The sequence below is a fragment of the Nematolebias whitei genome, chromosome 23 (assembly GCF_014905685.2).
Source record: "Nematolebias whitei isolate Nwh7 chromosome 23, NemWhi1, whole genome shotgun sequence".
Lineage (NCBI taxonomy): Eukaryota > Metazoa > Chordata > Actinopteri > Cyprinodontiformes > Rivulidae > Nematolebias > Nematolebias whitei.
Window position 1 is genome coordinate 10,625,350 of NC_056520.1, and position 25,020 is coordinate 10,650,369.

Sequence of the window (25,020 nt, forward strand, 5' to 3'; positions counted from 1 at the left end):
CTTTAGGTATGAAATGATTATCACTCTCCACTACTCCCACTTTATATTTTAGTTCAGTATCTGAATAAACTTAAACAAATTTGCACATTTATCTGCATCCTAAAATCGTGCATGATATCTTTGGTTAGTTGTTAATGTAAAATAAATGAGTAAATAATTTCCTACAAGCACAAACTTGATTGGCTTATACAAAAATAGGCAAAGAAAACAAGGAACAGAATAACTGAAAAATAAATAGGAAAAAAAAAATAATTTAAGATGACTATCACATTACAAAAAATATTACAAAATACAAATAGAATTATTTTATTGTTGCAACTGTGTCTGTCTCTATAATTAATGTTTTAGTCATGACTTTTATTCCCACTTGTTTCAATATTTTGCCACGAATTCAATTAATTTTTGTGGCACACTCGGACTTCCATACATTGAACTCGGGTTGAATGCAGTGACCGCCTGAGTATAATGACGAGAAGACAGTTTGTTATTTAAAAAAAAAAACATTAATGCAAATATACAGCTTCAGTCAGCTTAGGTAGCTGATTAATAAGAAAAAAAACTAACCTGAGCAAATGCTGGTCTAAAATTGTACATCTTGTAGCGGCTGACAATCAATCAACCTACTTGTTAAGACAATACAGGACAAAGATATTAGCTACTATGAGCTGAAGCCATTAGTTGTGGGGGAAAAAAATGACGTTTATGTAACAAGACACAAAGACAGAACGCTAGGTCACTGTTACCGCTGTAGATGAGTGACAGCCGCTCAAAGTCAAACACTTGACGTGAGGTAAATCATGATGTAATGGTATATATTGTATTCTTCAAACGCCATGTTGTGTAGAGAGAAGATACTTTCTCCTGGCGTTGGTCTTTTTTTTAACTTGTCCTGCTGTAAAGGTTAACCTTTGACTTGACACTGACTGTGCAGGGGTTCCCAACCCTGATCCTTGCGGAACGCCATCCTGCATGTTTTACTCGTTTCCTGCCAAGACACACCTGATTTTTATAAATGGGTGATTAACAGGCTTCTGCAAAACACAAAGAGGTCATTTAACTATAGTATGTGGGCTTACTGAGCATGGACTTTGTTGTTTTCAACCAGTTTGACACGACTGTCAACAAGGAAGAGGGCCGGCAATGGAGGAGGGAGCGTACCAAAGAGACCATCTTATCACAAGCAGAACTGGTTTGTTCCGCTTTGGAGTAAGCTGTTGGGGGAAGAATCAGTTTTGTTGTGTGTTTCCTTGACTGATGAAGCCTTCCGGATCGAAGGCGAAACGTTTCAGCACAAAAAAAATTAAAAAAGAAACTGTCCAGATGACCTGACTGTAAAATGTTGGATATGTGGGCTAATGTAAAAATCAAAACGAAAAAGATAGAGGTAAAAGTAATACCAAAAATAATTTATGATGCATTTATAATGGATTTCAATAGGGTCAGATTTTTCCCAAAGGAACACTAGAGGGCAGTCTGCAGGAGCGTGTGAAACAATTCAGACAAAGTGAAAAAGAAGAAGCCTTTTTAGGCTTTTTAAGTACGGTTATGGTTATTGCCAACACCCCCCCCCCCCCCCAAATAAATAAATAAATATGATCAAAAATTAAATTAAAATAAACGTGTTTTATGTTCCCCTGTGAGACCTTCGAAGGGTTAACACCAACTTCAAAAAAAGAACCTAGTCATTTGGTAAAAGATTATAACTATTTTGCCTAAACATCTAATTAAACTTGACTGTATTTATTGTATTTACTACATAGTTTTGCAAATGAATACACAAAGGCATTAAAATACAATTTAGGGTTAGCTTGTCTGCAACTCTTCTTTCAAGTGCATATCTGCACCTCTCTAAGTTCTCTTCCACCTGTTCCCTGTTCTCAACACAGATCACAATGTCATCTGCAAACATGTCAGCTTTGGTAGCCGATTTCGGCAAAGGGATCCCGGCTGAAGAGACAAAACAAACCTTCTCTGCCTACGTTACCGAAACTGGCTTTGTTCGCCGCAATGAGGACCAGAAATCTGGACACTGCTTTAGCTATAAAGTTCGCTTTAGATGTCCATGTCACCAATGAAGACTTGTCTCCTTTTCTGGCCACAACCAAGGAGAAAGATCGTACGGTTTTGACACAATAGGGGTTGCACCCTTTTTTATTTTTCAAGAACATGTCTGCATTGGTTTTTGCCAGGAACTTAACAGATGTTTGAAGCTACTTAGATGTCAAGGTCGAGAGCTTCAGATCTTTTTGTAAGATATTCCAGGAAACAGGAGCGGAGTAGGAGAAGGCCCTTTTGCCTAGTTCAGTCCGCACTGAGGGAACACTGCAGGTAATAATGTCCTGAGAGCGTGAAACACATATTTTAGCACATATTTATTTTAGCACATATTTATGTGTGAATTAAATATTTAATTTCCAAGCTAAATATTTATTTTCAAAACTAAACATATAATTTCCAAACTAAATATTTATTGTCCAAGCTGAATATTTAATTTCCAAACTAAGCATTTAATTTCTAAGCTAAACATTTAACTCCTAAACTAAATATTTAATTTGCTAATAGCTCAGACCTAAATATTTATTTTCCAAGGTAAACATTTAATTTCCTAAATTAATTTGCTAACTAAATATTTAGCTCGGACCTAAATAGTTAACTTGCAAGTTAAATATTAAATTTGTCATTTAGTTAGCAAACTAAATATTTAGCATGAACCTAAATATTTAACTTGCCAGTTCAATAAATATTTAACTTGCATGTTAAATATTTAGTTTGCTAACTAAATTTTTAACTTGCAAGTTAAATATTTATGTCCGAACTAAATATTTAGTCAATAAATAATATTAAATATAAAATATAAATACACGGTTAAATATTTAACCTATTTCAAAATATTGCTGCTAATCTTTGACTGTGTAAATTTACAAATGGTACCCCATATCGATGTATCGATTTGTGCCAAAATAATTAAGTAAAGGGGAATTGTCAAGTAAACGTTTTTGCGCAGAAAACAACTGATCCCACAGATATCGTGAGAGGTTGATAAACTTCGTTGATGCTAGGCTAGCTAGCTACATAAGCGCAACACCTCAACAGCTGACAGTTACTCATCATCGTCATCATTGCTGATGTTTTTCCGCTATGGCATTGTGCTAACACACCTGTGTACTGCACAATGACAGTGATGATCAGTTAATATATTTTACAACCGCTAACGCCCATTTGAAGCAATAACTACTTTTTCCATGTAGTCCCACAACAATTTGTCGTTGTTTTTTTGTTCAATAAATCATGCGGCGGTGTTAAATATCACATGCTGACGTCATGTCCTGATACATAAAACCTTCGAACTGAAAGAGGATATGCGTTCTTTTCACCGCGACTAGACGACCCACGACACCGAATTTAACAAAATCAAAGAACGAAACAAAGAAAACACTGTTATTTATTTATTTGTCATCACTTGAATGAGGAGTTCAAACCTATGTGATCGCGCGGCGCACCTGGAGGGCTCAGGTGACAAAAGCAAGAAGGCGTTTGTGCTGGGGTCCGGTTTGAACGCTCAGTGTGCATTTCCTGTTACCTGGCAACCTCTTTGAGAAAGTTGTAACAGGAGTCAATGATGGGAAACCCGCACCAACACACAAATAGCTACAACTAAGCAAGTTTTATAGATACTGAGACAGAATTTAGAGTGGTAGTAGCTGAGCATCACCCTCAACACATATATTGAGCACAACACGTTGCTCTGCTTCTTTGCCTAAATCCTGAATATTGATTTTTGGGGTCACTCTCGTTTGTCTGTTAGCAAAATATCTCAAGAACCAGTAGACATATTTCAATAAAACTCTCCTAAAGTAATCAATGGAGGAACGTCTACAACGGGTCAACTTTTGGAGTACTATCGATTTAAAATGGCTGCCAGAGCCAGCTGACTTTATAAAACACAAAACAGGTTGTAGTTCGGTTAATTTTACAAATATTGGGTTGAAACTTGGTGTGATAGTAGCTGAGTATTGCCCCGAACACATAGTTTGAGCTCAACATTTCTGCTAAAACCTTTGGCATCAATCGTTGGAGTTATCTTATTTGTCTGTTAGCAAAATATCTAATGAACCACTGGATGGGTTTCAATGAAACTCCCAGCAAGTCATCATTGGACATGGATGGCTGACACAGCTAATCAAATTTAGTCAACCCAAAAATGGCTTTAACTCAGTCAGTTGTGTAGATACTGAGCTAAAATTGTGTGTGGTAGTAGCAGAGAGTCCCTCACAACACAAAGTCCAACATATCTGACTCTACAAATCCTGGCGTGATGAGAAGAGGCAATAATGTGAACGTTTATGAAGCATTCACACTATTGTGAGCCATTACTTTCCCGTATGTTTTCTGGCATCTTTCTCATTCCACAGTTTTTGTGCCACATCAACAAAGCATATCAAAACATTCAGCTCTTTCAGGAGAAGGGTGCAACTTTAGCTGTTTGAAATATTTAGCCTTTTCTGCCATTTTTTTTCCCTCATAGGAAATGAATTTAGCTCATTTTCCATCCTTCAAATGTTTAGATCTGTTTACAACCTTTTACTGCTCCTTTCACGTTGTGCTCTGCTTCAGCTTCTTTGAGCAAATTTAAATAAACAATTCAGCTACTTTCAGCTGTTTTTTCAGCTGTTTTGTGCTCCTTTTAGATTATTTCTGCTTAATATAACATTTTTGTGCTTCTAATTTATTCCTGCTAATTTCAGCTTGTTATGCATCTTTCTGCTTATTTTTGCAAGTTTCAGCCTTTTCTGCTGTTTCAGCTACTAGTTAGCCGTTTTCATGCTAATTTGAGCATTTTCAGCTAATTCCACATCTATTTGAACTCGTTTCAACTTTTTTCAGCCTAATTCAACAAAAACGTGCTCTCTCCACTTCATTCTGGTAACTTCAGCTTCTTTCTGCTCGTTTTCAGCTACTTTTCAGCTGTTGTTTTGACTAATTTCAGCTCATCAGATAATTTCCACTGTTTTGTGCTCATTTCTGCTTCTTTCAGCAAACGTGTTATTTCTACTTTATTCTGCTAATTTAAGCTTACTCTACCTTTTCAGCTAGCTTTTTTTTTTTAGCTAATCTCAGCTGTTTTCAGCTAAATTCTATTTTTTGTGGTCGTTTCTGCTCATTTCAATCTAATTAACTTCTTTTTGCTATTTTCATCTTGTTATGCTCCTTTAAGCTTTTTTTCTGCTAGTTTCAGCTTTTTATGCTATTTCAGCTACTATTTAGCTCTTTTAAGCTAACTTTAGCTTTTTCAGCTAATTCCAATATTTTTTTAGCTCATTTGAGCCCTTTCTGCTTGTAATTTAAGTTTGTTTAAGTTAGTTTCAGGTTCGCTACCTTTTCAACTACTTTTCAGCTATTTTAGTTTTTGCTAATTTCAGCTTGTTTTAGCTAAATTCCTAAATGTTGTGCTCATTTCTTCTTTATTAAATTAAATTCAGCAAAGATGTATTCTCTCTGGTTTTCTATTTCTAATTTAGGATTTTTTTTCTTCATTTCAACTACATTTCAGCATGTTTTTAGCTAATTTCAGCTGTTTTCAGCAAGTTCTTCACGCTGCATTTTTGGAGGAAATGCAATTTCTCTAATGAGCAATTTGAATCAGGTGTGTTGAAGCAGGGACGGGCAAACAGAGGTCAGGACCCGGGTATTTATCACAAACAGCAGTTTTCTCCTCTCATATAAAAGCTGTAAAGTTTCATTTTTATTTTTCTTACCACCAGCACGGAGGTCCTGACGGCCTCCGACACGCTCTGCCTCAGCTCCGCGGCGGTGCCCGGCTTGTTCAGCCCCCGGGCGAACCTCCTCGGCTCAGGCGGAGCAGAAGAAGCCATGGAGCCGCCCGCGTCTCATCTGACACCCTGCAGGTCCCGGGGCGCAAAACAAACTGCTCCGAGCCTGTGCGCTGCAGCGAGGTATACTTGTGTAATCCCGCACTACTACTGCGACTGTCCCCCAGGGTCAAACGGAACCGAACGGTACCACACGGACCCAGTGGGCTCTGTCCCACCAGCGGAGGACCCCTCTGACAAACCGACACGCCTCCGTCACTTGGTGTCATCATACACCACACGGTATACCGACTCCTTTAATCAGCTTAAATATTTACTTCTGTTTGGCTAATTAACGCTGCACGTTCATGTTACAGCACTTGGCAACGTTACCTCAGTTGGTTGAGGTGGCAGAAATACTTTATTTACGGTTATATAACTGGAAAAACAACGTGACAGCGCCACCTGCTGGACTCTGACGTCATTACAGCCGGGTAAATAGATTTTTTTGCTTGTGCTTCCCTCTTTAACCACACGGGGGCGGAATAACAAAGCTAATATCAGGATAAACTACATTTTCTGTGCAGGTGATTGAAATTGCTGAATAAGCTGTTTTTTTTTTATAGCTTTTATTCATACATGTAGTCTCATCAAGAGAGATATTTTTGGGAGCAAATGGTGTGGGGGTTAAGGGCCTTGCTCAAGGGCCCAGAGTGGGGTAAATGATAGTGGAGGCAGTGTTGTCGGTCCAGGGAATCGAACCGGTGACCTTCCGATCACAGGTCCATCTTCTCTGCACCACCACTCCCCATTACATTAACAACATGTGGAACAACAAATGCTAGAACGGGTGAAATGTACAAGATGAGCATTCCAGTAGCTATAGGTGCCACAAAACATATGCTAAAGCTAAAAACAGTAGCTGAAATCAAAACATATCTAAGCTGAAATGAACAAAACTGTAGCTAAAAGCTGAATGTGCTAAAGTTAAGCGGATAATCATATGCTAAAGCTTAAATTAGCAACAAAAAAAAAACTTTAAACTGGGTAATAGTGGCTAAAATAAAACTGATTTTAAAGCTAAAATGATCCAAACAGTGGCTAAAAGCATAGCTTGTTAATATTAAAGGCAGCAAGCTTGCATTAGCTAAACAAACCTTAAAGCTAAAATTAGCAGAAGGTTTCAGCTTTTTCTACTCTTTCAGCTACTATTTAGCAGCGTTATGCTAATTTTAACTTTTTCAGCTAACTCCATGTTTTTTGCACTTCTTTCAGCCTAATTCAGGTTAAATGTGCTCAATCCACTTCCTACCTACTGCTACTGATAATTTAAACTCGTTTTTGCTTTTTTAGCTTCTTTTCAGCTGTTATTTGCTAATTGTTGTTGTTTGTTTTTTCAATAATTTCCACCTTTTTGGGCTCATTTCTCCGTCTTTCTGCTTTTATTGGCAAACGTGTTCTTTCTGCTTTATGCTAATTTAAGCTTATTTTACATTTTCAGCTACCATTTTAGCTGTTTTCAAAACAACTAAAAGCATCAAAACCTCTGGATGCCTCCCTAGGGAGGTTTTCCAGTAAAGTCCAACTAGGAGATCCCATTAAGATCCGGGACACACTGGAGAGACAATGTCTCTCAGCTGGCCTGGGGATGTCTCAAAGAGTCCTGGAAGAGGAGGCTCTGGTAAGAGACGTCTAGACCTTACTGCTCAAGCTGTTGCCTTCACAACCCGACTCCAGAAGAGATGGATGGATGGAACATCTGGGTTCTGGTCGTTGACTCTAGACTCTAGATATACATGGTCCTTGGATCTTTTTACTGATCCTAATGTACATGCTCAGTCATTTAGACATGCATTCTTCTGGTTCTATGACATCTACAGTAATCAACTTTTATTATTGTTTGTATATATTGTTGTTACCACTGTCGATTTAAGGCTTCCTTATCTGACGACCAAAAAAAAGTCTAAGAAATGATGTCTAAGTTTGATGTTTCATCTTTGGGTTCACTTTATTAATGGTTGGTGTTCCATAAATCAGGGGTTCCCAACCTTGGTCCTTGAGGAACACCATCCTGCATGTTGTAGTCGTTTCCCTGCTCCAACACACTTGATTCAGTGATTTAATTACTTCATGTTCTGCAGAAGCTTGTAAATCACCCATTTATTATAATCAGGTGAGTCGGAGCAGAGAAACAACTAAAACTTGCAGGATGGTGTTCCTCAAGGATCAGGGTTGGGAACCCCTGATTTATAACACCAACTATTAATAAAGTGAACCCAAAGATGAAACATCAAACATAGACATAATTTCTTAGACCTTTTTGTCAGATAAGGAAGCTTTAATCAACAGTGGTAACAAATGTATTCAAACAGAAACAACTAAAACTTGCAGGATGGTGTTCCTCAAGGACCAGGGTTGGGAACCCCTTGCTCCTGACCGCAATGCATCACAAAATAACGATTCTGAGCTACGGTCGACAGACAGGAAGTGGCCTCCTTCCGGATCAGATTTGATCTGTGGATCACCAGTTGAGGACCACTTCAGTATCGAACATCTATTTGTAGATTGTTTTCACACTATGATATTCTGGTCTGAAATACAAAAACTGCTTACTGAAAAAAATTAAAAAGTACATTGTGTTATCAAAAATGCAAATATTGCTCATCTTTTAATAATTCATTCTTTTCTTCAGATGAACTATTTATAATAAATCTAATTATAATCATAGCAAAATATTACATACACAAAATGAAGTGGAATGGAAAAATACCCTCATTTAATAATTTTAAAGAAACTGACCTAAAGATATATATTGCCTTTTATTGAAAAGCTTAATTTTAACAATAAAAAACTTCTAAGAACAAAAACTCTTATGCATAAATGTAATTTTATCCTATAAGCAGATCCCTTTGTTTATTATTCCTTTTCTCTTTGTATTGTATTTCTTTGTTTATTGTTTCAGATCCTCTGCTATTTAAACTTGAAGTTATTTTTGTATATTTGTTGATGTAGTTGCATTTATATTTAGTTAAGAACTGTGAGGTCTAGTTTGATAGGGTCTGTGATAGTTATGTATCTTTTTTTTTTAATTATTGTGTTTTGATGCTTCTTTGGATTGGAAGAATTTTGTAATTTTGTCTGTTTGAAATAAAGTTTATATAAAACAAATAAAAATAAAAAAGTTGACCCACTTTTTTAAATTTAAATGTTCAATTTCTAGTTTTTAGTATTGACTACGCATGGGTTCCAAACCCTGGTCCTTGAGGAACGCCATCCTGCATGTTTTAGTTGCTTCTCTGCTCCAACACACCTGATTTTAATAAATGGGTGCTTTACATGAAGTAATTAAATCGCTGAATCAGGTGTTTTTGAGCAAGGAAACAACTAAAACATGCAGGATGGTGTTCCTCAAGGATCAGAGTTGGGAACCACTCTTTTTTTTTTTTTTTTTTAGCGGAACAAAATGAGAGAAATATATTTTGTTTGCGTTTAAACCGCTCCAAACACACACACACACAACCAGCTTTGTGTGTCTGTACAACAACACAGTCCAGTAAGTACCTGGAAGTGTTTTCCTGCTGTATCCTCCGTCTGCCGCACCGCGGCGCTGCACCGCCCTTCCTGGCTGCGTGGGACCGACCACAGCAACCCGACACCGGAGACGGCTGCTCCAGACGAGCCCCGCGAACGAGGCGTTCCCAGCCCCCCGGATCGCACCGAAAAAGATAACCATCTCCTCCGTCCGCCGGCTCCGAACACCGGAGGGGAGTGATTTCCGTCCACTGCACACCAGAATGGCTGAAAACAGGCGACGTTAACTTGATTAGTTCTTTAATTTTTTTGTTTATTTTATTTAATAACTGCGACCGTGACGTGACTGGACGAGTTAGCTCGGCGGCTAGCATCGTTAGCTTCCAAACGTTTTTTTTTTTTTTTTTTACATTTTTTTTTTTTTTTGGATACAAAAGTCAAAAAGGTGGACTCCGATACAAAGCGTACTGCTTTTATTTAAACGTACCGGGCCCCTTTTTGGGTTTTTAAATAATTTTTTTTCGTTTTTTTAAGGTTTTTTTTTTTTTTTTTTTAGCACCAGACTGTAGCAGCTAGCATGCTAGCTCGCAGATATGGACGCTGTTCGGTGGAGATTTGCAGATGGCACATCGGCCAAACAAGTTAGCTGCTCGGCTCATCTGTTCGCGCCCTCCCCGAGACAAAAACAGGAACAATTTTAAATTTTAGTTTCTGGTTTATTAGTCATCAAACTTCGTGTGCTCGCTCTCCCATCACAACAACAACAACGTCTATCTCTTTTTTTTTAATGCATCGTTTCTCAATGTGTCATTCCATGCCTGCTGGAGCAGTTCAAGCTGAAAAGGGAAAAGGGGAAAGAAATCTAGTAACTACATAAAGAAGAGGACCAAAATATATATATTTAAATCTAAAGAAGCAGGGCTCGGAGGAAAGCCGAGCACCAGACCAAAGCTGCTGTCATGGCTGGGAGTCGAACCGCCACGAAATCTCTCGTAACATGCGTCTTCTGCCTGACGATTCTCCTGACTTCAGTGGCTGGTGAGTGGAAAGAATCGGTTTGTTCAAGTCCGAACTGTTTGTCTGATGATGTCTCGATGGTTTCCTGTTGCTCTGCTTGGTTTTCTTTGGCGCAGATTCACCTGATAGTTGCTGAACGAATTGATTCACTTTTCGAATAATGATGTGATGGTGGTTTAACCTCAAGATACAGTTCAGGCTCTAATCCTGGCCGGGTTCAGACTTTAATTTTTGTACGATTTAAAATCCGTGTCATTTAGACCTAAGCTAAATGAGATTCCAACTAATCTCAATACGATTCAGACTTAAATCATTACAGTTCGACTGGAATCTTGGTACGCTTTAGATTCGAATCTCAGTACGGTTCAGACTCGGTGTGATTCTGACTGATCTCAATACGATTCAGACTCTAAAATCAGTGTCATTTAGACTTGATGACTTCTGTTGTGACTTGGTGCAGTATAAATAAACTGAAACGAATTAGGCTAAATGGGATTCAGACTGTAATCTCAGTGCAAGTCTGACTCTAATCTCTACAATTCAGACTTAAATCATTACAGTTTGACTGTAATCTTGATGCTTTAGATTCTAATGTCAGTAAAGTTCAGACTCAATGCGATTCAGACTGATCTCAATGCGATTCAGACTCGATGCAATTCAGACTCAATGCGATTCAGACTCGATGCGATTCAGGCTCTTGATTTCATTGCGATTCAGACTCGATGTGATTCAGACCCTGATCTTCATGCAATTCAGACTCTAAAATCAGTGTCATTCAGACAGTTCTAAAAGAGATTAAAATCGTAATCTCATTGCAATTCAGACTGATCTCAATGCGCTTCAGACTCTATGGGATTTAGACTCTGATCTCAATGCGATTCAGACTCGATGCGATTCAGACTTGATGCGATTCAGACTCTGATTTCAATGTGCTTCAGACTCAATGTGATTCAGACCTTGATCTCAATGCGATTCAGACTCACTGCGATTCAGACTCTGATTTCAATGTGATTCAGACTCGATGCGATTCAGACTCTGATTTCAATGTGCTTCAGACTCGATGTGATTCAGACCTTGATCTCAATGCGATTCAGACTCACTGCGATTCAGACTCTGATTTCAATGTGCTTCAGACTCTGTGATTCAGACTCGATGCGATTCAGACTCGATGCGATTCAGACTCTGATTTCAATGTGATTCAGACTCGATGCGATTCAGACCCTGATCTTCATGCAATTCAGACTCTAAAATCAGTGTCATTCAGACAGTTCTAGAAGAGATTAAAATCGTAATCTCATTGCAATTCAGATTTTAATCTCTGTATGATTCAGACTCTTATTTCATTTACGGTTTGACTGTAATCTTGATGAAATTCAAACTGCAATCTCAATGCAAATCAGACTATGATCTTTCTGCTTTAGATTCTAATCTTGGTACAGTTCAGACTGTTCTCAGTGCGATTCAGACTCTGATGTCATTACAGTTCGACTATAATTTTGATGAAATTCCGACTGATTTCAGTGCAATTCATGTTCTAATCTCAATGCCCTCAGAACCATGCAATTTAGATTAATGTAAATGAGATCCAAAGTCTAATTTGATGAAATTCATACTGTAATCTAGATGCAATTCAGACTCAAAAAATCTTGCTATGTTTTGTATTCTAATCTTGGTATAGCTCAGACTAATCTTGAAGAAATTCAGATTAATCTCAGTGTGATTCAGACTCATTTTGTTGCAAATCAGACTAATTTCAATTAAACTGAGATATACAATTCAGATTTAAGTCACAATGTTATTCGGACAAAGTTCGATGTAATTCAGACTCTAATGGTTCTCATCACAATTCATTTCAGACTCGAATCATAATGTTAATCAGTTCTGCTTGCAGACTCTTTATTAAATTACTGAACATTTGGGATTTCACTCATGCACTTTAGTGCATGTAGATGTATTTAAAATGTGTTTCATGATCATCCAGTGCCGTCGCTCTGGCACGCTTCTCGAGTCTTCAAAGATCTCTTCTCCAGCAAACCCCCATGGCTCCGTTTTTATCATTCTGTGTACAAAGGCCTGGAAAACCACTGCCAAACACATAGCAGTCTTCTTCTGCCAACTTGTGCCCCGTTCAGTACTTGGGAGGCCCTCAGCCAGGCTTCTGGGAGACCTTGAGCCTGTATCAGCAGTCGGAGCAGAGATGGAGGAACAGAGGAATGTGTGGGAAGACGAGCTGGGCAATTAGGGTCTTTCAAGTTCAGCCCGGTGTCTGGAAAAGGTGCACTCACTTGTGCTACAGCCCTGTGCGTGGGTGTGAACGTGCGTCTGAACAGCCTTCTGTGTGTTCTACTGCTCAGGTTCCTCCGTCCATTCACGAACGAGTCTTAGTTCTGTTGACTACCAAAAAGTACAGCGTAAACAAAGACTTGCAAATTAAAATATAAAGGATTTAAAGTGCCAATTCCTGCAGGACAAAGTAATCAAACGGAGGGATTTCTATTCAAAAATTATAATCTTGAATAGTAAACGTGTTGTGATGCTAGTGGTGAGAAATCCTTATTTGCCAGTGGTTTTTCTCATCGGAAACAAAACGATTTAAACTGGAGACTGCACCATTATTTACGAATTCATTTTATGTATGCTGTTTTTGACAAACTGTTGTTTTCTAACCCTTAAAACTGCAAATAATCTGGCGCTCAATTGGCTAATCATTGGGGATGTCAAAATAGTGAATTAATGTTTATAAAATGATACTCGTTTCCTTTAAAAAATTTTATAAAGAATGGTCAAATCTATGTTTCTTCTCCGTAACAGAAGCTAACGGCTAATAATTTTTAACATCTGTGTTTTGAGCTAAACATTACTGTGTTTAAGTTAATTTAATGTGTATTTATTTAACTTTGTTTTTTTAATTGAATGACTGCTGACTTGCCTTCTGCCCATTGGTCTTGCACAAAGACAACATTAATATTAAAGTTAATGTAAGAATACTGGGCCATTGATTTTTTTTTTCCCACCTCGTGATTAGGCCTGTCACGATGAACAATAAATCAATGTTATGTGAAATGAAAATTATCGACATCATTTTCATTTATCGGCTCTTATCGTTTCTTCTTGTCTTTCATTCTGAAGACACTGGAAGACAAAAAGCTCAACTCCGGTGTTCTTCACTGACCCCTCCCTTTCTCTTCTTTTTAAAATCTGTTTTAACCGTCCAAAATTGCGTTTTTGGATCGTTAAAAGCAGCTAAGCTAAGAAGCTAGCTACAAGCTGAGCTAACAGGCCGACCTTGGGGGGGGTGGGGGGGACCTCTGTCTTGTCGGAAGCTCCAAAATTCACAGTTGAAACCAGTACCTTTGTCTAAAAAGTTGTTTTTCTTTGCAAAAAGAAGCTGAGAACTTGTTTCACAGATTTTTGTGAAAAATGCCACGCTAAAGAGCTCGAACCACACCGAGCGGTCGCCATTTTGAGAACTGAATAAAGGAAGGAGAGACAGCCCATGTCACGTCAAGGGGCCTCCCTCCCATTTTTTTTAAAGAGACGCTGCTCGCTCCCTCACTATCCATCCTTCGGTTCAAACTGTCTTATACTGCCATCCAGTGGTTGAAAAAAGGTACTACACTCGAAACAATTTAACCAACATTTCTTCTTAAGACGATATCGTTTATCACAATAATTTCTGAGACAATTAATCACCCAGCAAAATTTATCATGACAGGCCTACCCGTGATATCAAAACTAACTAGTATTGAGTATTTTTCTTCGTACTGATATAGGGTTTGAAATTTTACTATCATGACAATCCAATGTTCTTTCTCCCCCGTGCTAACTATTGATAATTATTAGACGAACATCCGACTGTACTATCATTTTAAGATGAGCTGAACGACACAAATGGTAGAATTTGTTTTACAAAACAGTATACACGCATGCAACTTCCTAGTTTCAGCTTCACTGTTTTTTCCATTCACAAGGTCAAAAACAGCAGATATACATTTCTCCGTAGAGAGTTTATCAACTTTGGGATACGCAGGAAATGAGTATTGCTGTCCAATCATAATACACAAGTACTGAGAATACTGAGTCTTAGGTCTACACTGTAGATTGAAAATCCATCATAACCAGAAAATCTTATTTTGCAATGTCCGTCAGTCTCAGTCCAGATGCTTTTATTTGGCCATCCGATAGTCCCCATTGTCCTAAATTCCTACAGCTGGTTTAGAAGAGCAAAGATGAAATGCTATAGCTAACGTTCAATCAACTTTTAAGGAGTGTTGAGATGATGGTAGGAAAAAAAGAGAGAAAAATTTGAATTTATTGCAATTGTTGTTGCAAAAGTATATCGCAATTGCACCTTTTCCCAAAATTGTACAACCCTAGATATCACACACTCGTTCACATTGTCCATGAATATTTTCACTTTCATCTACAACGACTTGCATTTGGCTCTTCTTCTGGAACGTTCTAAAATCTAACGTGCGCCGAAACGTTTCTTAAAACCGACATTAAGCTGCTCAAACATTGAACGCTAACGGTCTCGGAGATAAACTGCCCCGTGCTTCTTGGACGTATTACAACGTCACTAATAGGGAAACCTGAAGAGATGCGCTTTCCCAAACACAAGAAAAGTATTACAATTAGTAAATTGTCTGAAAATTTACTATTATCCTATTGAATATTATTTAGTGAATTTCAGCTAACATTTCCCAGGAAGATTCTGGTAAAATGCTACACAATGTTAGGACTTTACACATCAGTACCATCTGATCTTATGCGACAACGAAGGACAAAAAAAACAAGCTGAGTCACCTTTGGCCCTGATGGAGAACTGCTGAGCACGCATCGTGTTCTTCTCTGCATGTGATGAGGCAGCTCTCCAGAGGTAAAATACAAGGATGGTAAACAAAATACCCTCCAAAAATCATCTAATTTTAAATAAAAAAAAAACTGATCAGTTGGTGAGAGTTGGAAAAACAAGGAACAAAATGTTACGTATAAACAGTTTGGTTCGAGTGTTTGCACAGCTGAACGCAAAGATAAATAAATTAAAAAAAAAGTTGATGAAACTAGAGGATGTAGAAAAAAAAACTGAGCCCACTGTGTTCTTTCCTTGAAAACTGTTGGCGCGGCACAACATGTAAAACCAATCTGCAGGTGCTTTCAATGCGCTTGAGAAACCAAAAGCAACGGCTAACGATGTACTCTTGTAAACAAAAACGAGTAAATCGGCCTGCACCTCTATACGAGTGGTGGTTGATGTACAAGCGGCGCATTATACAGTAGAACAGTGTTCGGCGAGCACTCGGTGGTTTGGCAAAAAGGAGAAATTAGTGGGTGTTTTAGAAAACAAAAGGTGCAGCCTTGAGATAGTAACTCGGAGTGGCAGCCTATGATTAACACAAAGCCTTGGCCAGAAGAGACAATATGTCTAGAGTTTGCAGAAATATGTTGCTCAGGATATGGATGGTACTTTTTAGATTTTCGTAGACCCTTTTAGACAGAAGCTTTACACATGTCGGTTGCAAGGCTTTTAGGTTGAATCTCTAAATACCAAATATGTGCGTATTGCCGTGCGGAGCTCAAGACTCGGATGGTTGTGACGCTATCTGTATTAGCAGCAGGAAAATAACGTGCAGTTCTAAGTGTGCCCGGTAACGACCGGGAGAAAGTACAGGTTGTGCCGAAAACACATCCCGGAAAGAGGAGCTAAAGGGTATTTAACTGAGCCATGAAAGGGTTGTCGAATTCCTGGAATTTGAGAAGTTGGAAACCTTTCATGGGAATTAACAGTAAATATGTGAGAATACACCTAGGATTGAAAATATTGAAGTTTGACCTTTTTACATGGATTTTAAATATACCTTGAGTAAAACAACCAGATTTCATTGTTGTACGATGTAATGATAAACCCTGTCAACTGGACATGTAGGGACAGATAAAAAAATATTAATAGCAGTGTTTCCCCGACTATTATACTCCGCCCTGTCAACAGAACCTAGCGCCCTGCCTCTGAACTGACACCCCTCCCCTACGCCGTCGACAACTTCCAGCACTGACATAGTGCTAAGCTAGTGGTGCGCAATACAGGCGCGCTAGCTAAAATGCTACAGAGGTAGCGCTCCATTTCCCAGAAGGTATGCGCACCCTGCCAAGGCAACTAAACAAGGGGAAACGCTGAATATGTGCCGCTAGGCGGGGCGCTCGGTTCTGTTGATGGGGCGGGACACCCCGCTTGTATTATTCAAGGATTTATGGTTCTTTATCTGTCATATTCACCACATGTGGTGCAAAATGGTGAAATGAAACTGTGTACAAAGACTACTAATACTAATGCTATACTATAACGCTATACTAATAATACTAATGTACTTGTGTGTAATAACGGTAGGGGAAATACTGCTACACAAACTTTTTGCCAGATAAATGTTGCAAATTATTTTGGGCATGTTCCAGCTCACCTGCGCCCGTTGTTAATTATATTATCAAAACTTCTTTTTAAATGTGGACAACGGAGTCCAATCAATTGTATTCAATCCTTAAAAATACCCTTCTATGAAATGTCACGTGGTATTACTTTGAGAGGTTTAATAAAAATCCATCTGGTTCATGATTTTTTATTTTTCTTTCTAACAGACAAACTCACATAATCTCACCTGTCGCTCAACCTGAGGCAGCGAGCGATAACGATCAGATTAGCTCCGCTGTTTTATGATTCACACTTTATGATGTAATTACCCACGTCAATGCCCGGCGTGATTTATTCTCATCCATGACGCTGATTATAGCAGTTTGACAGGAAACCCAGAGATCGTGTGAAACCCCCACCGTTCCAGACAACCACAGGCCACCTGTGATTGTGGTTGGATTTGTTTAAAAATAAATACGTAAATCAACGCGTTAAGATGCTTTAATGGCAGATCAAGTCCTCACTTGTAGTTCATTTATTAAACAAGGAAGTGATGTTCCAAACAGACTGAACTGAGCCCAAAACCAGACTTTTATCTCCATATATAATCTGAGATTATCCAGTCCAGGGAGTGAGAGCCAAACGCCACTTGTCATTTTTTAATGGCATATTTGGGAAAGTGGAGATGTACAGCGAGCGTTTGGGGAGGGGGTTTAAAACGGTGGTCTGTAAGCTCTGAGGCATAAACCCTGGGATTAGCATAACTGTACCAGACGCAGACAGACTGAGAGCTGGTGCTTTTCAGAGGTGGAGGGGGGGCAGTTGCAGGGCAGCAGATGGGACAGATTAAACCCCCCTTCTACCACCATCTTTAAACTCAACATGGGGGACTTGGAAAATTGGGGGTGTCAGCAAAGTAATGTCAATAATATTTTTCTGTGTGTGCATGTGTTTATTAGCAAAATGTCATAAATGGATTTTAATGAAACTTGCAGGAAGTAACCTTCAGAGCCAACCCAGTTCAAGATGGCTGTTACTGCCAAGTGACTTTAGAAAACACAACAAGTATGTTGTATATTTTACAGATCTTAATCTAAACTTTTGTTTTAGTAGCTGAGAGTGATCTCCAACACGTATCCCGAGCTCTAACCTAAGACCTCTCTTCAAAATATTACCGTTAACTACCTTATTTTCCGGCGTATAAGTCGCAGTTTTTTTGCATAATTCATCAGTCCTGCAATTTATACGCCGAAGCAACTTTTATGTTTTTTTTGTTTTCCTCTTCATGATGCTTTTTTTGACTGATGCGACTTATACGCCGGAAAATACGGTACTCCGACTCCACCCTGTTTTTCTGTTGGAAAAACATCTAATGATGGGATGGATTTGATTAAAAACATTCAGGTAATAATCATTGGATCAACAGCTGACTACATTTTGAAGCCAACCCAGTTTACGATGGACTCCACAGCCAACTTATTTTAGAAAACACAAAATCTACAATTCAGTCTTTTTAATGTTCAGCTAACATTTGGTGTGGTTGTAGCTGAGAGTAAGTCACAACACATACTCCCAAGGGCTACTGCTTATGCAAAACCTTTGCTTTAAATAAGCCTTGTTTGTCTGTTCGCAAAATATCTCGATGGCCACTATAGAGATTTTAATGAAACTCAGAAAGAACTCGCCTAAAACTGATTTGGAGTCAGTTCAATTAAAGATGGCCACCATCGATTTTCACTAACGCAGAAATGACCACAACTCGGTCACTTTTACAGATACTGAACTAAAATTTGACGTGGTAGTGGCTGAGAGTTATCCTCAACACGTACTTGGAACGTGACATCTCAGGTAGGCATGTCGCGATAAACAATGAATCAATTAATCGCATGATAAATGAAAATTATCGACTTTATCGTTTCATCGTCTCTCTCTTTGTACTACTAAGCTGAGAAGCTAAGCTATGAGCTAAGCTAACAAGCTGACCTCAGGGGGTGGGGGGGGGACATTTGTCTTGTCGAAGCTCCTAAATTCACAGTTGAAACCCATGCCTTGCTAAAAAGTTTTTCTCTGCCAAAAGAAGCTGAAAACTTGTTTACTGATGTATATATATATTTTTTTTTAATTAAAAGCTTTGTATGAAAAATGCTATGCTAAAGAGCTCAAACCACACGAGCATCTGCCATTTTGAGAACCAGAGAGACACAGCCCATGTCACGTCAAGGGGCCTCCCTCCCATTTTTCTTAGAGACACGCTGCTCGCTCACTCACTATCCATCCTTCGGTTCAAACAGTCTTGTACCGTCATCCGGTGGTCAAAAAAAGGTTCTACATGCAAAACGAATGAAACATTTCTTCTTAAATTTGACAATAATTAAAAATTATTGTCAAATTTCAAACAATATTATCGTTTATCGCAATAATTTCTCAATTAATCGCCCAGCAAACTTTATCGTGACGGGCCTAATCTCAAGACATTGCGAATATTGTTACAGCGTAAGTTGATTCAGTCTAAACTCCTGTTGATAAATTTCAGCGGTGATGTGCATTTCTTCAAAGAATGCTGGACCTTTTATGTTTACATTCTGCTTGAGCTGTCAGTCAGCTCTGTAACACAGAGAGACACCATAGTTTTGAAATGTGCACGTTGTTGATGTGTTCTGACAGAAAATCATCACTCGGGTGGCTTTCGGAAAGCATTTCTGATAGAGGGGTGTGCTGCTTGTACAGTTCCCCTTCCTCTGCTCCGGCCTCAGTGTGGATGTGAACGTGCAGCGAGCCAAGCCGTCCTCGTGCCTTTTAATCAAGTCCCAGACTGCCTTGTCTCGCGTCCCTCCTACATCGGCAGCAGGGAGAGGGGGAGGGAGACAAGGGTGGGCAAGATTAGATCTGTTGTTTTTTAGCTGCAAAGCCGAAGGGGAAGGGGTAGCGCTGAGAGGAGGGTGCACCGAAGGCCAGTTCAAGAGGGAGGAGGGAGAGATTAGCAAATAACTGGGCCATGGGTAAACACCCAGTCGTGCCAGCCGCCATCCAATGAAGGTGCTCGGAGCAGAAAACTACTCCGGAGCCTTTTGATACGACTACCCCCACGTCTCCTCCACTCATCTGCCTCGCTCCATCGGCCTCGCTCGCATACTCTGTCCCCACAATCCATTGCTGCAGCGCGAGCCGAGATTACGCGGCGAGTGCCGCAGAGCAGTGCCAGGAACAGAGTTTGCCGTGAGCAAAAAGAGATGAGCGCAGAGATTAGCTTGAGAACAGAAACGCTCCTCAAAACACTTGACGTCGTATCAGAAATATGGAGACAAGCCAACAAGAAAGTGTAAAAGAAGTGGAGGAAATGTTCATTTTCTCTTGCTGACTTTGTAAGTTTACTCACGAAGAAGTGAACAATCTATTATCTTTATGGTCGTTTCATTTAGAAGAAAAAAAAAAACCCCACATTACACAAACGTTAAACCTTGATTTGCTTGTTATAGAGTGAAATAAGTATTTGATCCCCTTCAAATTGGGCTGAATTCATTCAACCTTTATTTAGACAGGTAAATCCCATTGAGCCCCGAGGACTCGTTAACAAGAGAGACCTGAAAATCCTGGCACCCACAGATTGGTTAGAGGACCACGTGGTACACAGATCAATCAATCAATCAATAGGCCTGTGGCGATAAATAATAAATCAATTAATCGCACGATAAATGAAAATTATCGACCTCATTTGCATTCATTTATCGGGGGGGGGGGGGTTGTCATAGCTCCAAAATTCAGTTGAAACTCGTGCCTTCGTGTAAAAAGTTGTTTTTCTCTGCAAAAAGAAGCTGAGAACTTGTTTACTGATTTTTATTTATTTTTTTAATTAAAAGCTTTGTGTGAAAAATGCTATGCCACACCGAGCGTCCGCCATTTTGAGAACTGAAAAAAAGGAGAGACAGCCCATCTCGCATCAAGGGGCCTCCCTCTCATTTTTCTTAGAGACACGCCACTCGCTCCCTCACTATCTATCCTTTCGGTTCAAACAGTTTTATACTGCCATCGGGTGATCAAAAATGGTACTACACACAAAACAATTAACCAACATTTCTTCTTAAATTTGACAATAATTACCATCCATCCATCCATCCATTTTCTTTACCCGTTTATTCCATTTTGGGTCACGGGGGTCGCTGGTGCCCATGTCCAGCAATCACTGTGCGAGGGGCGGGGTACACCCTGAACAGGTCGCAAGTCCATCACAGGGACACATAGAGACAAACGAGACAAACAACCATTCACTCTCCCACTCACACCTAGGGACAATTTAGAGTTACCAATCAGCCTAACATGCATGTTTTTGGTCTGTGGGAGGAAACCGGAGTACCCGGAGAAAACCCACGCATGCACGGAGAGAACATGCAAACTCCACCCAGAAGGCCCCCGGACCGGGGTTTGAACCAAGGACCTGCTTGCTGAGAGGCAGCAGCTCTACCAGTTGCGCCACCATGCTGCCTATACAATAATTACCAATTATTGTCAAATTTCAAACAATATTATCGTTTATCGCAATAATTTCTGAGACAATTAATCGCCAAGCAAAATGTAAGCACTATTAGTGCTTAGTGTATTCTTAGTCGTGTATATTCTTAGTTTAGCGAATGTATTGTATTCTTAGTTCATGACTCGGATCTTACTAATGTTTTTCTTTACAATTTGTATTTTTGTTGGATGTAACTGGGACCCCGTGTACGTAGTTTCGTTCCACCTCGTGTACCACATGTGATGTGAATGACAGTAAAAATCCATGAATCCTTGGACGCGCTCGGGAGTAGGAGCGGAAAAAAACACAAACGCATTATAAAATCGATTTTTGGAGCTTTTAGAATCACCAGGAATCTAAATTCTTTAATGAATCGATTTTTTTATTTCTGCACCCCTAGTGACGTTTAGCTGTTTGTCCCAAACGTCACTGTCCTCTGTCCACATTTTTAATGAAATGGCCCTATAAATCCAAACTGGAACTTTTTTTCCAAGGTGAAAAGAGCTTTTTTTTTTTTTTAGATTCAAGGCGGAATCAAGAACTTAGAAAGGTGCCGTGTGATTAGTGTCCTCCAATTGTCTTGTGAGTTATGCCCCTTTGGCTCGAAGACGCTATTTAGCATCTTCCTCGTCAGCCGGTGTGTGTCACGATGTTATTTTCGTCTCAAACGGCAGGTTCGGCTTCGAAGTCTGCTGGTTTGAGATGGTTCAGGAGACAGTGAGGCTGTTTGTTTGTAAGACGTTGAAGTGAGTGAAGAACTTTTCTTTAAGTAAAGTTGGTATGGACATCTCGGAATCCAATTCAAAGTCCACTTCAGGTTTTATCAGCCGATTCCTTTTTTTGTGTTTGAGTATTTGGTGTGTTTTTCACGTCCGCGAACAGGAGACCCCGCTCTGTGGATTAATTTTACGAAGTTTGCAGCGACGTCGGTGTTTGTCTTGCTGTCTGGGGGTGTTGTCACAAGCTCCTTTTTTTGTTTCTCCTCTTTTAACCCAGATTTCCTCCTGTACAGCTCATAGCAACACTTTGGGCAGGATTGAGAAGACAAATATCTTCATGACAGGCAAGACCATTACCGAGCCTATTTTAGAACATTCAGCCTTTAAGAGTGGCCTCTATGAAATGAAAATAAACTACTTGGAAAGTGCACCGTAGCTTTTAATCGCTCGGCAATGGGAAGGTTTATAGATGGTTCAAAACTTCTGGAGTGGATTTCTGTGAAGATGTTGGGAACAATGATTTCTTGTACATTGAACACCTTCAGTTTGGAGAAATATTGATGAGTTCTGACTGGAATAATGGCCTAATGCTTAACAGCAGCAAGCAGTTCATGCAAATATAAATCATTGTTTCATATTGTATGGTCATTTAGATAGAAAATGATGCGGCCGTGGCAGCTAGCTGTAGCTAGGCTTGTCACGATAAACAATAAATCAATTAATCGCATGATAAATGCAAATTATCAACCTCCATTTTCATTTATCGGCTTTATCGTTTCTTCGCGTCTCTCTCTTTCTGCTGAAGACACTGGATGATGTAAAAAGCTCAACTCCGGTGCTCTTCACTGACCCCTCCCCTTCTCTTTTCTCTTTAAAATTTGTTTTAACCATCCAAAATCGTATTTTTGGATCATTAAATGAAGATAAGCTAAGCTACGAGCTAAGCTAACAGGCCGGCCTCCGTCTTATCGAAGCTCCAAAATTCATGGTTGAAACTTGTGCCTTCGTGTAAAAAGTTGTTTTTCTGTGCAACAAGAAGCTGAGAACTTCTTTGATTTTTTATTTTTATTTTTTCATTAAAAGCTTTGAGTGAAAAATGCTATGCTAAAGGGCTCAAACCACACTGAGCATACGCCATTTTGAGAACCGAAGAGAGACAGCCCATGTCACGTCAAGGGGCCTCCCTCCCATTTTTCTTAGACACGCTGCTCACTCCCTCACTATCCATCCTTCAGTTCAAGCGGTCTTGTACTGCCATCCAGTGGTCAAATAAAGGTACTACACTCAAAACAAATTGAACATTTCTTCTTAAATTTGACCATAATTACTAATTCCCACGGCTATCAGCATCTAACATCTCTTGACTAAAACCAGGATGATGAGCTACGACAACACTTAATTTCCCTCTGGGATTAATAAAGTATTTTTGAATTTGAATTGAAGTTAATTTAATTGTCAAACTGCGCTTTTGCTGTGGCAGCTCTTAAACTGTGGACCAACCTTCCCTTGAACATCAGACAGGCCTCTTCTTTGTCTGTTTTTAAATCTCTTCTTAAAACCCATCTCTTCTCCGTGGCCTTTGACACCATCTGAGATTTTAACTTTTTTAATCATTTTAATTGCTTGTATTATCTGATTGTTTTTTACACAACTTATATTATATGACTTTTAATCATTTTAATTATCTGACTGTACGGTTGTTTTTGTTGTGTGTACAGCACTTTGGTCCTGTAGGTGTTTAAAGTACTCTATAAATAAAGCTGGTATGGTAAATTTCAAACGATATTATCGTTTATCGCAATAATTTCTGAGACGATTAATGGCCCAGCAAAACTTATCGAGACAGGCCTAGCTGTAGCACTTCTGGCACAGACTGGTTCACTTCCAGTTAAAATTTTACAATATTTCTGCTAGAATACCAGTGTAAAGCCATACTGACAGTGGTGTAAATGTTTGCATGAAGTTCTATTATATTTTTAAGTTTAGGGTTTTTTTTTTTTTTAAAGATGACAGATATTCACTTTAATCTTTTACAGATGTTAACATATTAAGTGTTTATTTTTTATGCAGAACCAAAGTTTGTACTAATATTTTTGATGTCATCCACATGGGAAAGTTTTTCTTTTAATGTAAATATGCAAATTCATCTTTTTAGCTCAGTGTCTACACAGAAAAGTTTTAGGAGCCAGAGAATAGTTTACTTTTAAATACAAGTACCAGAGTGAACAAAATCTTGAAATGATTGTGTTTGTTGGTCAAAATGCTACTTTTTGAAAATGATGCCCTACTTCCACTTCTAATTTAAGGGCGCCGTCTCCATCTTGTATTTTCGTTTTGCACCGTGTGCAAGCTTTGTGTGAATGCTATGTGGCTTGTTTCCTGTTTGTGGTATATTTTGTGCCAGTGTTACAGCGCCACACACAGACCTGGTGTAGTTACTACAGCTTTTTGAGTTGTTTGTGGCGTTTCCATGTTCATGAAGACATTTCTAGTGGTGCCTTGTTGATGAGGCTATTTTGAAAAAAACTAATTGTTTTGGAACAACTGTTTAAATCAAAACCAGGTCTTCATTAATGAAAAAATACTCTTTCTTCCTTTTGCAAAACTGTTTAATTGTTTTGCACAAAGTGACAATGGTTCCTTTTAAGTCCAGTACAGAAAATTACCCTAAATTGTCAATCGGATGGATTCCCACAGTCTTAAATGCTACAGCTGATTTAGAAGAATGTAAAAAGCTAAAGCTAAATAGCTAAAGCAGCACTTGTGTTGTGATGACGGTATGAAAAGTTTAAAAAAAGTTGATTTATTGCAACAAATATCTAATCAACACAAATTGTTTCGAATACTGTGCAGCTCTATTATTTACCCACATTCTGGTTACGGATGAAACTTGAGCTAAATTTCCTCTTTAAAAGAAAACGAACGTTTTTACGCCACTGCAACACATTTTGTTTTTCATGAACACCCACCTCTGATCTTTACTGCTAGGTCTTGTAACAAAAACAAGCGACCACATCGATCTGAAACCTAAGC

The 25,020-nt window shown here is 39.0% G+C and overlaps 1 protein-coding gene across 1 annotated transcript in view; it reads left to right on the forward strand.

Moving 5' to 3' along the window:
• Nucleotides 1-9,864: 9,864 nt before the first annotated feature.
• Nucleotides 9,865-25,020, forward strand: part of LOC119429039 (bone morphogenetic protein receptor type-2-like) — a 63,931-nt gene continuing 48,775 nt past the window's right edge. Inside the window, exon 1 of the mRNA XM_037696756.1 lies at nt 9,865-10,379. Coding sequence (XP_037552684.1) covers nt 10,301-10,379 — 79 coding nt within the window. The 5' untranslated portion in view covers nt 9,865-10,300. The remainder of the gene's footprint in view (nt 10,380-25,020) is intronic.